Here is a 14,571-nt window from a genome sequence, read left to right on the forward strand (position 1 = left end):
GTCATTGTTAATTATCGTCTTTTATACGAACACTTTAACAAGAAATAAATTGCAAAATTTTTTAGATTGATCTTGTTTCAACATTAACAAGGTAATAATAAAGTAACGAATCGTTACTTTTTAAGTAACGGTAAAGAGTTACTTTTAAGAATCAGTAATTAACAAAGTTATCAGTAATTAACGGTAACTGGTTACTTTTTTAACTTGGTAACGATAACTGGTTGCTTTTAAAAATCCCTGAATAATAATGTAGTATGTCATACTCAATCTGCCATTTTTAATTTTGCACCTAGATTTATTATTAACACTTTAAAAATTTTTAAATGCTGAATTTTGTATAAATTAAAAGAATATTTCTTTTTTGTTATCAAAAACATTATCTGTTATCTTTCAAAAGTTAAATCGCAGGCTGTTTCTAATTACAATATAAACAATTAGATTAGTACTTTCCACTCACTGACACGTTGCTTGTTTCACAGAGGCGGGGATGGAGCCACCGTCCTCTACGTCAGACATCGATAAGATACAACAGCCGGTGAAATTGATCTTATCCAGCACGTGCCATCATGCTTATACGTCCTGCAAGTAAGTTCGCAAGTTTTCGTTGTAGTAACCGAGATCGATCATTGCAGATGAGATAAAGTATACGTGGAACGTTTTTGTTTACTCAGAAACGATCCGGAATGCAAAAATCTGCTGGAACCTGTTCTGAACCACTGCGACTCGACGACGTGCGCGAGAAACGAGTGCATGGAGGCGTTGCAGCATTTCTACAAGACCGCCAATGACAAGCATTCCGTGGAAATTGCCTTCTGCCTTTGCAGGTTAATCAAATAGACAGCAATGCTTTTTAGCCCTTTGGTTATATGATTAAAGCTGGACGTGGTTTCGTATCCCTGTGTACGTACAGCTTGGAATTCAATTAAGAAACGCGAACGTCCTTTCGATGAAACAAATGTAGATCAAAACGTTTGAGAACATATTCTTATTTAACAATGACAAGATATCGAGGCATAAATCATAATAGTAGCATAAGCATAAAAGAGCTATTACAGTGGCGTTTTATCTCAAAAGATTTCTATTAGGGAAGTTATTAGAGAGGCATTTCATTTCAAAGAATAAATTAAAAGGAAGCCATTATGTAATGGCGTGTATTATAACTAAAGGATTAATTCTATTATCGCTACAGATTTTAAATAATTTTTAATGCAAGAAAAAGAAACAATTTTTTTAACGTATTTTGAGGCACTGAATTCGAATCTACGGCTAGAAAAATTCCATTAGATCGAATTTTTAAGATACAGCAAGTCAATTTTCAAATATAGCATGTTAATTTTTAATGTAGCATTTCTTTCTGAATAATTTAGAACAAGTAATAAGCAAAGTGAACACCAGAATAATGATTATAATTGAAAAATATTATTACAAGAGTATATTGGAACAAAAACATGTTAGGCGATTATTCTGGTGACTCTAATTGTAAAATCGACTAAAGTCATAAAAACGTACAAAAAAACAAAAATTAAAAACTCAACGCTTCTAATTTTTTTTCTAAACACATCTTATAAAAAACGTGTTTTAATTTAACTTTCTATTTATATGTCATTATCTTATTAAGTCATTAGTGAATTGTTAATTTTTAATTATATAACTGTGTATACTAAAAAGTACTCTAACTGAGAGTTTAAACTTCATTTTTATGTAATAAATTTTGTAACATACGTCTATCTTGTATTGGCTTTTATAGGCTTCTCTAATTATTTTAATTTTCTTTTTAATTTTAACAAAATTTCACTATATATACATATACTTATTAGAAAAATTGTCTTTTCTTAGACCTCAAAAACCAAACCTAGTGGAAGTATTTGTCAAATTTATAAGCTCGAATTAGAAAATTACTACTTTAGGAACAATTCATATGCTCTTGTACAAAATCTTGTAAACTACTGCTATTACATTTCTGATATTTATGGGTTCATTGTATAGCTTGTTCAGCTATAATTTCTTTTCTTTCCTTATGTTTATTATACTTTCTTTATATATATAAGAATGAAAATCCCATATAAGTCTATCTATTAAAAATGTATATATATATATATATATAAACACATACACCTTTATTTAATAGATAGACTTACATGGGATTTTCGTTTTTTTCTTTTTTATGGCTGGCGCATATCGTCGTAAAGTATACTTTATCGTTTGGAAAGTTTATTGCATGTTACGTGTCTCGCTAAGAGTATTCTTTTCAGCGGAAAGATTTTTATCGACGTAACTACACAGAAACGATTGCCCTTTTCGGTTGCGTTCTGTCGACGTTGAATGTTTAATTAGCTGTCCATTGTCGTGAGAAAGTCGCGTTAAAATATTAACGTAGACGCTATGCAAGCGACTATTGCGCAGCACAATGCGCGACGCAACGTGAATTAATAACGGATTATTGTAACAGTAGTGGCGCAGCTGCAAGCGCGAAATGACGAATCAACTGTCGGCGCCATCGTAAATTAATTTGGAATTAATCGAAGGACGCGCGTTGTTAACTCGCATTCTAATTACGCTCGCGCACGTTCACGCCGGCGAAAAATTTTTCAAAATTCTGCATATCAGGCAATTGAAGCCGGAGCTTCGAATCGCTGCGCAAAACAATGCGTGCCCCGCGATACATATGGCCGAGTAGTGCCCGTTACATTGCATCCGGCGTTACGCGCAGCCGAACCGTACCGATATAACGAAAAAGAAAACGCAAACACGTTTAACTGACAGAAATGCCAGATCATGTTCCCGATGGATCTCTGCGTCATGTATTCAGCTGAACTCGGATGGAAGTAATAATGGGCACAATGCAGAGAATTGCAGAGATGAATAAAGAATGGAGGGGACGTATGATTGCAACCGATTGTTCTTGGTGCATTATTGAGAAACTAAGTTGACGTAATGACAAGCCACATTTCTTCTATGCATCGATATCTTATTGCAGATGTGATCTTTAATATTCTTTATAGAAAAAAAACTTTCATAATGTATACAAGTTAATTAAAATAATTTTAGAAGATAGGAACATTGTCAAGTTAAATGTAACTTTTATCATATTTTTTTTAATTTTAAATAAAACAAGAATTTAGTCTTCTATTATGCTAATAAATTTTTTAACGATTGTAATAAAATTAAAGATTGAAAAACTGTTTTTAAAACAAAATTAGTAGATACCACAGGAAATTAGGAGATGAGGAACACGAGACGAAAGAGTTAATTTATATTCGCATATACAATTTTGCACAAAAGTAATCAATGATCTTAATCTCGAGATTGTAAGGAAATGACGAGACTTTCGTGATTATTAAATTATTTTTTAAATATTAAACAATGCTAACATCTTTATCCGTTACAGCGCCACATCGATAAAACCTAATCTTATATGTTAATAATAAATTCAAATAATACGAAACATGGCTAGTCAAGCCTCGCTGGAGTGCGTGTATCTTCCCGAAAATGTGGCTTTATGAGATAAAAAACGATAGTATCCATATCTCTTATCAACAATACGTCTAAAAACTTAATTGATTGTTATTTTTGGCAAATTGTAAAAGTTCTTGTAATGAATTCGAAACATCTAGAATATCATTCAAATATTTTCACCTATTTTCAAGAGCCAACAAAATGTCATCCACATATTTAAAATAAAGCGATAATCTAAATGATAGTTTGTTGGACATTTTCCCTATCTTAGATTTTCTATCTCCTATATGGACTTCTAGGTGTTTACCCTCTCCAAATGCGCTCCAAGTTAGTAGATAAAATTTATTTATGTCTTGCGTTAGATAACCCAGTAATAATTTTTGTATTTATTCTTTATCATTTAGGATGCTCACACACATTAAAAGTCGAAACGTTTAATTTTAGTTATTGATTTTGTTTGAAGCAAAAGAAACTTATAGTAAGATTCGACTAGCTTATGTTTCGTATTATTCTAATCTCATAATATGATAACTACATTCTTCCGCAAAAATACTTCACGCTCATAACAATTGAGAGAAATTATTTCGCAGAAATTGCACGCACAAATTTTTTCAAAATATCAAGCGGGACAAATAGAGGCGAGTGGAGATCTCACAATGAGAACTTCGACGAAATCTTCGAAGCAACCGTAATACTTCTCTTGCGCGAAAAGCTCGTATTTTTTAACGAGCCTACTTTAACTTTTAAGTAGCTTTTGGTTGCGACACAATGCGGAAACTTTCCGCTTCCGTTTCGTGTCTTATTCTTATCCCACGAATCCTCGTGGCAGTCTTTTTCAGAATCCTCTTTTTATCTATTTTGAAATAAGAACGACTGAATAGAAAAAAACCTGGGTAAATAAATAAAAAATACGCATCTGATTAAAAGAACGAATAATGTGCGCCACATTCATTTTTTGTCAATTATGCCATAATTAACGCTTCAATTTGTCACTTCTCGATAAAACACTAATTGTAAGTGCTATAATACTTGGATTGCACTAATAAAAAAATTATAATAATCAAAAAATGAAGTCGTGAATTAATTGTTATTATTGTCATTCTTGCATATCATATATTTCAATGCAATACAAAAAACTGATTAGCTTTTTCAGCTGAAGCTAAAGTTGTATAATTAATCAAGCTATCGTTCAAATTATTGGTATATAGGTAATTATTAATGTTATACAAAATAATCACTTTTTTAAATATTATAATGATAACTTTAATATTTGTTTTGTTATGCTGCTCGCCTCATTCGATAAATAAATCTGAAGTAAATTTTAATTTCTGTTTATATTATTTATACATATAGTGCAAACTTTATGTTAAAATATCTTTTTTTTAACACCAATTATTTTTTGTTCCGGATAATAGTCATAACTTTGTTGGAGTTTGCTTCTGTATAAATAAAAGTGTGCTTTAAAGAATTCTCTAAATAACTTCCTGAATCTTATTATACACTCGTCTATGTTTTTCACATTGCAGGAAAACGGACAACAAAAAGGACGAGTGCATAGTGGCGCAAGAGAAAATGCATCCAACTTGCGCGCAACGCATAGATGGCGCCGAAATGCCAACGTGTCACAGTCTAGCCGAGACTTGCAAAGAGAACAGGAGTTGTAGGTGAGGCAGTGCGTCATATTCACATTTTTGAAAATTTGCATGTTTCTACATGAACTATCCATACATAACGGATCATGCGCAAATGTAGAAATGTTGAGCGAAACGTGTGAAAAGAAAATCTCTGGAAACAAGTAGCAAATTTAACTGAAACAGGTACACATGTGCATGTTCTAAAAACAAACATTCGTAATATAATTAGAAAGCCTCATATTAACAGATATAAGCCTTGATATTAACAGATATAAGACGATCATTTTAACAACATTATTTTACCGTAATTGTATAATCAATTGCAAATTAAAAGTTTTTAACACGGTTTTTAATAACTGCTAATTTTGTCTTAACAAAGATTCTGTTGAATCTGAAACCTCTGTGAGATAAAATAGTTTTCTCAATGCATAAGCGGATTTATTTAAAGCGATACTCATATACATTGTCACCAAATCTGGAAGGTAAGAACATATCATTTCATCCCTCATAGTCCTGCACTCTGGACGGTCATCCTCTTGACTAAGGAAATATTGCATTAGCGCGCGTATAAATCTTGTTGAATCGCGATTTAACTTTAAAATTGAAAAAGTTCCGGCAAAACTGCGAGAAAAAATAAGGGACGACGTGTTTGCGGTGTTTAATCGGGTGCTCCCCTGGTTTACTTAGCGAGATAAGATTGCGTCATTCTAATTGGACATTATTATTTACGTGTCAATTTTGTCCCCGTTTCCATTGCATGGTTTTTGCTCGGTGCAAAGAATTTTACAAAAAAATATGAGGACAAAGGTAGAGTGACATCGCTTTGTACAAAACAATTTATTTTTTAAAATGGTATCTTCCCATGGAAGATACATTCCGATTTAATATCTTGATCGATAAATATCATGCATGAAATTGCTTAAAAATTTTATTAATTGAATCTTATGTATAAAGTAATATAGAAATATTAATTAATACGAAGAATATAAAGTTAAAATTGCGTATACTATAAAAAATATATGCTGTTTCCCTCAACGGCGCAGAATGTAAACTATGATCAAACATTTCGAAGTAGTGCAGGAGAGTTAATTTTTTAAAAATGAGTATATTCTATTCTAATATAAATAAAAGAAAGTTTCGCAAAAATAATTACAGATAATTATATTAATTTACAGTAAAAAAAAGTCTAGTAGACCATAATCATGAATATAGTAATTTTATATATATTATATGGTAGTTTACGGTTAAATTAAAAAATTATTTCCAACCGTTTTACTATAAACTATATACTAATAATGTAATTATCTGTAATTATTATCTGTTAAGTTAAGAAACAGTTAAGAACATTTATTTCCTTTCCTGAAAAACTTATTTTTTGCAAATTGTGTTACTTTTGAAGGGAACTATACAATGATATTAAATAATTATTATAATACAATGATATAATTTTTTTGTAGAGTACTAGTACACATATATGTAAATTTAGAATTGATGTGTGACTTTTAATTTTTACTTCATTTTAGTGCAAAAATTAATCAATTTTTAAATTATCGGAATGTTGCAAACTTTTATTGTATATTTTTCACCGTTCTTGAATATTATTGGATATGTCAAATTATATAGTTATATCATCTCTTAATTAATGATAAAATTTCAACTCAATTACGAAAATTGAAATATTATGTGCGGAAGTAAAATGCACTTCTCGTTAATAAATACGTTCAAAAAAACAACGTGGGTAACGGGGGATTAAAATGGACGAAAAGGAGGTGCAATTGTAAGCGATGGAACGTGTACAAACGCGTCGCTGATCGATTAAATTAAAACACGTGTGCATGCATGCACGTACGTATGCATGGTCCGATTCAACGCTTTAATTGATTTATCGCCTAGGATGAACGAATCCATTTTTAATTTTGCTATTTAGAGGTATCTATATGCGACTTGGAAACGAGCAATTGCTACGTGTCGCAGACGCTTTGTGAGTCGAGATGCATTTGCGCGCTTCGAAGTGTCTCTATAGCATTTATTTAAATATTTTTTTAATGATCGCTTGAATGCACTTTTTTATAATAATTGTTTTTATAATAACAGTTGTTTGCAAGCAAATCGCGGAACTCGCAATTAACAGAATCAACACATTGCTCTGAGTATCATGATCAATTAAGTCATTGGTTAAATTATTAATAATGTTTCTTTTTTTATTTTTAAATATTTAAACTAATTGATTATTGATTATTGCAAACTATTATTATCTTTTTTATTGATATTATAGTTTTCTGGCTTTTATTGCAATATATAAGATATAACAGTAACATCTCGTAATTGAACGACTTATTAAAAATTATGTAAAGAATAAAATTTTTGTTATATTTGTGTGTGTGTATGCTGTAACAACTTTTACGCTATCTATTGTACATTTATCTGTTTATTATTTATCCAACGCAAAATGCGTTAAAAACTTCGCTAATGAACTTCAGTGCTTTTTGAATTTAGACACTTATTTAACTAATTTAACGACTCCGTCATTACCTTTATTTTAAATATAAATTAAAATACATTTGATTTCTAATACAGTTAATAACAAACGTAATTTAATAGTATCTACGCAATGATCTTATTGAGAAATCAGGATCGACTCAGAATAGAAATTGAATTTGCATGTTTCTAAATCTAATTATAGAAAATAAAATAAACTTACGATATTAAATCTCATATAATGTGGATAAATAAACTTATTTGAAAAAAAATGATGCGTTTCTATTTATTATTTAAAATATTAAATATTATTCTATGTGTACAATACAATTCTCTATATATTTAAAAAAATTGAGAAAAAAATATGTATGTATAACGACAAACAATAAAAAATTTATCATTCGTAAAGTGAACATAAATAAGGAAATTCGCAATAATTTTTTTATGTAAAAATATGCTTTTTGAATAATTATGCAAATTGTTGTAATTGAAAAATTAAATACTGTGATTGAAACGCTGTAGAAACAAAGCTTACGTTTTGCCATATGTATATATTTATTGACCATATCAGTTGCCACACTAACAGTGTGATCAATGAGAATACCCGCGATTAGTCATTGTTACAATATTAGTCCTTTCGATCACTTACAATTAGTATTAATATCACTATATAATGGACACACAGGTATACAATTCCATGATTATTACAGCATCATTTATAATTATTGATCTCAAGGATACTTTTGGATACCTTTTTAATTAAAGTAATTATTTATCTCGAAAATCAATCAATTTGTTAATAAATCCGTTTTATGTTTAATAATTTGTTAGACCGTCATTTATATTTACAGATGATTATTGATGTTTTAATAAAACGTCCATGTTTAATTAATATACGAACATCAGTCTTTCCATTTTGTTTGCTGTTATTAGAAATTAGTGAAATGAATATTATTAATGAATACTATCTGCTTTTTAGCATTTAGTAAATTAATTTTCTTTTAATGGATAAGTATATATGTTTGACATTATCTTAAAACTGTCGAATGCAACAATAATTATGTGTAACTAACTTGACAATATTTATCATTAATATGTATAATAATTCCTTCAGCATTGATGTATAATTATATTTAAAAAATTACAATAGCATAAGTACAACAATTTGGAACAAAATAAGGTTTAAATCCAATTTCGAGGTTAAAGTTTAATAACTCTCGATTGTGTAAAGGGTATTAAAGGATATTACTAAATAGGAAAAAATCAAATTTAAACCTCGAAAATTAGATTCAAAATCTTATTTCGTTTGTAATTATATCATATTCGAAGTTGTATTATCTTATTCTATTAATATATGTATCTATAATAATTTTCTAAATATAATTAATTATACATAATTATAAGCAATCTTTGCGTCAGTTACGAGTGATTATTACAGCGTTTGACATGCCAATTTTGTCATAATTTTAAGCATTTTTTTCGACAGCTCTTATAAAAGAAATAAAATGAAAAATTTTTGAAATGTTATGCAGTTTACTTTGATTTACCTTTCAAAGTGAACTATATAATACTTTCAAGAATTTTTTATTTTATTTCCTTTATAAGAGCCACTCCAAACTTAATTGATCGCCTATGTAATTAATATCCTGATATTTTTATTTTTCCAGACTTAGACTAGAATATTATGAACAGAGTTGCGCGGTCGACAGCATGACGAAGAAATGCGCCGGACGAACCTCCGAGTGCAGAAAAGCGATGCTGGGCATCCTGGGTACTGAACTTCATACTAATTGCGCTTGTAAGGGTACCGAGCTTAACCAGCTATACGGCTGTCTGGGTTGGCAGCGGCTTCTCTGGGTGAATCCTTGCGTAGGTAAGCGGAAAATTCTGGGACGTTCATTACTCGCGTTGAGGACTCGGTAACAACAATTTAGATTAGGAAAGTTAAGTTTAGCGATTTATTGTTCTTTGATAGACAACTGGTATGGAGAGAAAAAAATTACTTACAGAAAATAAGTATGTTATAAGAAATATGTTCAAGGTTATTGTAAAATTTCACCTTGTGAAAGTACGATAAAAATATATGAAAGACAATAAAGCAATACAACATTATTGGTCTACTTTTTTGAGGCTAAAATAAAGAATGTTGTAAGAGAAATAACTATTATTCTTTAAAACAATTAACCTACTTTGGAAATAGCAGGTACACTTCAAGCAAGTTATTTGAAAACGCAGTAATCTCGAAATCGATATTGAATCATCCGGATTAAATAAAAATAATCGCAAGCTGCACACTATCTGGTATTGGAATGTTAATTAATATAGACTGATAATATACTGTTCCAATGTTCAATCGATCTTCGCAAATGTTTATCTCACACAATTCTATCAGCATGAAGAACGATGTGACGGTATTCCGTTTTTCATTAAACGGCATTTGTAATAAATTCTTTTTGCATTTATTTACTACGCATGAAGGATATATTTATTTGTTTTTATTCACAGCAAGTGAATATAAAATATTACGTAATAAAATGTGATCTATGATTTATTATATTAATGTCAATAAATTATATATATAGATTAGTAAATTAAACTTGAGCTTACAAGGAGAGATATTATGACGCTCTGCTCGTCACCGATTTTGATCAAACAATATTTATAGATGTTAGAGGAGCCTACCAAGTGAACATTTATAAAGCCGTTCCTGCTAATAGGCCTTAGAAGCCGAGTAACGAGCAATTAAATATAATATATACCTACCAAAAATCTGGAAACAGTCTAATATCTCGGAAAGTGTGCATTTTTTTTTAAAAAATGTCTTCGACAAAAGTTATAGGGTTTAGATGTATTTACTGGTTTTATATCGGTTTATATAACATCGTCAAGATCAGGTCAAGGTCAAATAGATTTTTTTAAATGGAAAAAACTTCCATTTTCCATTACATAGTTCTCTTTGTTTCTTGTAGTTCATCTCGAGAGCTTTTAAATATACTATAATAAAATATTTTTTCACTAAGCACTTTTTGAGTTATAAGACTCGAAAGCTATAGTGTATCGCCAACATTAGCGTTATCCGAGATGCATAAGGTGGATACAACTAATCGTAAGGATCTGGTCATTTTTTAATAATGAAAGTTTCATCAAAATCGGCGTGCATATATTATATATTGATTGGGTAGTATTCCTTGAGTCCAATGTTCTTAATAAAATTTAAATTCACGTTAAGATTTGATATCACTATTGTCGAAAATTGGAAAAACACAATTAAAATAAGAAAAACTTGATTAACAAGAGCTTATTTCCTAACTAATATAATTTTAATTTTTACAATTATATTCAACTTCCGATTTACTAAGATGTTCATTAATGACAAATTAAAAAATTACAAAAATTCAACTGGAAAATTACTAGAGAATTTACTCTTGTGCTAATTTCTATTCGACTAGGTCATCGAATATATAAACATTATGGTATATAATTAGAACAGACAAAGCTCTATGATATTTCGCCGATGTTCTCGGCATGATACACTTCTAAAACGCAGTAGGAGATGCAATTTCTTCGTATCTAAATGACTTATCTACCAACTGAATGCAGTCCATTGCATTTGCCATGCTTTACAACTCGACGAAGTCGGGAAAGATCGATAAGAGCTAATCTGTGTCGTTTGTTCGACCGATGTAATTACAATTCTGCGCGTGGCATCACCATGTAGTTGCACAGATCGCCATATCGCAAATCTAGTCTTTTCCCTGAGTGCATCATTCTTTTTTAAGTTGCTTTAGAGGTAAAGAGAATTGTTTAATCAATCGTTTAAAATACATGTTTAATAATAAACGTAAGCAGTAAATGCCTTATTTAGTTATTTCCAATTTATAATTTGACATTGGACAATTTGTAATTAAATCCTTAAGATATTGCAAATACTATTGAGATGCATGATTTGCTTTAAAATGAAATACTGATCGTCGTTTTGTGACGTATTTATAAATACTGATAAACATAATCTATTTTGTGGAAATAAAAGTTGCAGTCGTCGCTGCAGCTCGTAAAATATTATTACGCGCATCTTACGTTCCTTATTATTGCTGTACGCGTCTCGCGAGAGGAGAGGCATGCGGTGCCCCTTGAAAGTGTAATCACCCCGGAGCCCCTCGGAGGCTGAAATATTTCACAGCAGCTGCGCCGCCGGCGATACGGGACCGGGCGACTTTCCCGATACTTTCATACTTCCGCGTCGGATGACTACACGTGTACATTCAACTGCAATTTTACAGGCTCTCCGTTCGGCACTTTATATTGCTTAGCGGTTGTTATTTGCGGCCACACGTCCGTTTCCTAGTGCGCGGCGCGACAGTGAGGGAGAAAGTATTAAGCCCAAGTTACTCCGAGGCGACGATGCCGATTCAAGTCGGTAGTTTTTTTTATTTTTATTATTGTGCCATGAAATGTTATAAGTTACGATGGAAAGTGAAAGCACATCCTAGCATGGGTAATCATAAAACAGAATCAAATAATTGTCTGCGAAGAAGTTCAATAGATAGTCATGAAATAGTAAATTTAATCGACAAATTTCTGAATAAATAATAATAATCAAGGAGCGTGTAAGTCAAAAGAATCTTTATAAATTACAATAGACGTCTAAGAAGAATTATTTAACCAATTGTTTAAAATACATGTTTAATGTAAACATAGAAAATAAATACCTTAATATTTCCAGTTTAAACTATCTTATTACAATAGACATTTCGACCTATTTTTCATTCTATTGGGTCATCTTCAATATTTAATTAAAATGATTACGTTTATAAATCAGTTTAAAATAGTTGTACCGCAAAAATACATTTTTTAAGACTTAAACAAACGCTCACATTCATTAATTCCAAAAGTTCCTTTTTGCCTTTGTATTTGATCCATGTTATAATAATCGCTTTTGTTGCTACGAACTAGCATTACTCGTCGTAAATGATCTCTGCAAACAATCTAACTTCCATCAAACTTTCCGTCAAATTATGCCTATAAGAGGAGAATTCTTCCCAAAAAAAATCATGACGTTCTGAGTACACAGAAGACCCAATTTCTAATGGAATATCCAAAAGACCTCAATGAAAATTCGTTAACTAATGGCTTTGCATTCATTGCTCATAAACCTAAAATATATGTATGGAGATGTTAATTGAGATAACTGTGTTATCTGCTAGCAATCGTGAATGACGAAAGAAAATAATTAAACTAAGAATCAAAAGTATCCGCTAGAAAACTCTGTTAGACAATTGATAGAAAGACTAACAAGAGGAAAGGGAAATTTTTTTAAGTGATAGAGATAAACAATCAGACAAGTTTTATATGTAAAATTAATGTACAATGTTAAATAATCTATTTTATAATTATTGCAACTACATGTACTATACATACATTAATTCTATACACACATATAACTCGTCACTTTTATAGTTGCTATTAAATATATGTTTCTCTTTCCGAGTGAAAATTTCCGTTATTTGTATATTACTTTTCAATGTAACTCTTAGACTGTAGTCTGATTCACAATGAGCTTTTGTCCTTATTTGATAGCAAAAAGAATGATTCCAAGAGTATTGTGAGCCACCAATGAGCCATTGAATCGGACCGCATCCTTATTCGATTTCATTCTCACATTGTTTTGAGAGGGTTATTCTGATTATAGTGGAGTCGCAGAAGGATTACCACGCGCGTAGAAAGCACCATCATTCGCGAACGACAACAGCGAAGACAACGACGGCGGCCGTCGCATCAACGACGAGGTCACCGGCGAGCACGACGGCGACCACCGCAGTCGAACAAGTGGAAGATAATCAAATACCGAAAGTGACGAGGTGGCCGACCACCGAACCCACGGAAACTTGGGAAATCACAACGATCACTATAAGCACCACTCCGAGCACCACCACAACCACCACGCCGACACCACGTGAGTGGATCGAGTACAAACGTATTCAATGATTATTAATTTTCTATGTAATATAATTAATTTGCTACGTAATATAATTGGTACGTTATACATTTGCTATGTAATATCCTCTGATTCTCTCGGGATTATATCAAGCATTCTGCTGATAAGTTATTAATTACTTTTTCAGTTTGATTTTTAAGAGTATGGAAATATTGAAATAGCTAACACTAAAAAATAGACGATCTTTACAAATTAAACTCTGAAATACATTTTATATGTAATATAAACTTGTTCTTCGTAAATTTTATCGTAACAGCAATTTCATCTGGAACTTGATTGGTTATTATATATTTATTACTGAAAATTGAATTTATCGTAAAATCTTTGAAAGTTCACTACTAAATTTTATTACAATGCCAAGGTTCGTTTATACATACATTATCATATTTTCATAGTGCTAATTTGTCAGCAGATATTATTTCTTAAGAAATTTTTAAAACTTTAAATTTTGAAATTCTTTTGTTTCTTTTTTATTATATCTATATGTCTTATACATTCTATGTAACCTATATATTATTATTTTTTAATTTAAGCAAACTAGTTTTTTTGTAAATAAAACTTCGTTTATTACATTTTTTATAAATAAAACTTCGTTTATTTACCAGTAGCTAGAAAAAAAAAGAATTTTTAATCTCTTTCGCATCGAAAAGCAAATTAGATAGATCGCCTCCGGGTGAGATACGTTGGAAAAAGAAATTTTTAAAGGACTGGAGAAATAAACTGGCGAAAAAGACAGCTTCTCACGTCATTCTCTTTGTAGGCTTCTGCGTGGTTCAAAGGTCGAATACACATAGTCAGCAATACATAAGGGAAGGCAAGGGCAAAAGGGTGAGTCACTCGCAATCTCCCAAGTCTCTCGCGATCGCCGTCGCGACGCAAAGCGCTCACTGCCATCACCCTCGAGAGCCGATACTCGCAAGACAAAAAAGAAAAGGCGTGGGTTTTGTGAAACCTTTTCGTGAACGTCATACCGGAAAGCGTGGGCGAGGGTGTCAGCGAAAATCAGAT

At 31.1% G+C, this 14,571-nt stretch overlaps 1 protein-coding gene across 1 annotated transcript in view; it reads left to right on the forward strand.

Annotated features, from left to right (window-relative positions):
• Positions 1-487: 487 nt before the first annotated feature.
• Positions 488-14,571, forward strand: part of LOC108727158 (uncharacterized) — a 41,568-nt gene continuing 27,484 nt past the window's right edge. Inside the window, exons 1-6 of the mRNA XM_018455141.1 lie at positions 488-585; positions 672-824; positions 4,983-5,120; positions 9,236-9,441; positions 13,258-13,521; positions 14,324-14,391. Coding sequence (XP_018310643.1) covers positions 488-585; positions 672-824; positions 4,983-5,120; positions 9,236-9,441; positions 13,258-13,521; positions 14,324-14,391 — 927 coding nt within the window. The remainder of the gene's footprint in view (positions 586-671; positions 825-4,982; positions 5,121-9,235; positions 9,442-13,257; positions 13,522-14,323; positions 14,392-14,571) is intronic.

The sequence above is a fragment of the Mycetomoellerius zeteki genome, unplaced genomic scaffold, assembly GCF_001594055.1.
Source record: "Mycetomoellerius zeteki isolate Tzet28-1 unplaced genomic scaffold, Tzet1.0 scaffold471, whole genome shotgun sequence".
Taxonomy (NCBI): domain Eukaryota; kingdom Metazoa; phylum Arthropoda; class Insecta; order Hymenoptera; family Formicidae; genus Mycetomoellerius; species Mycetomoellerius zeteki.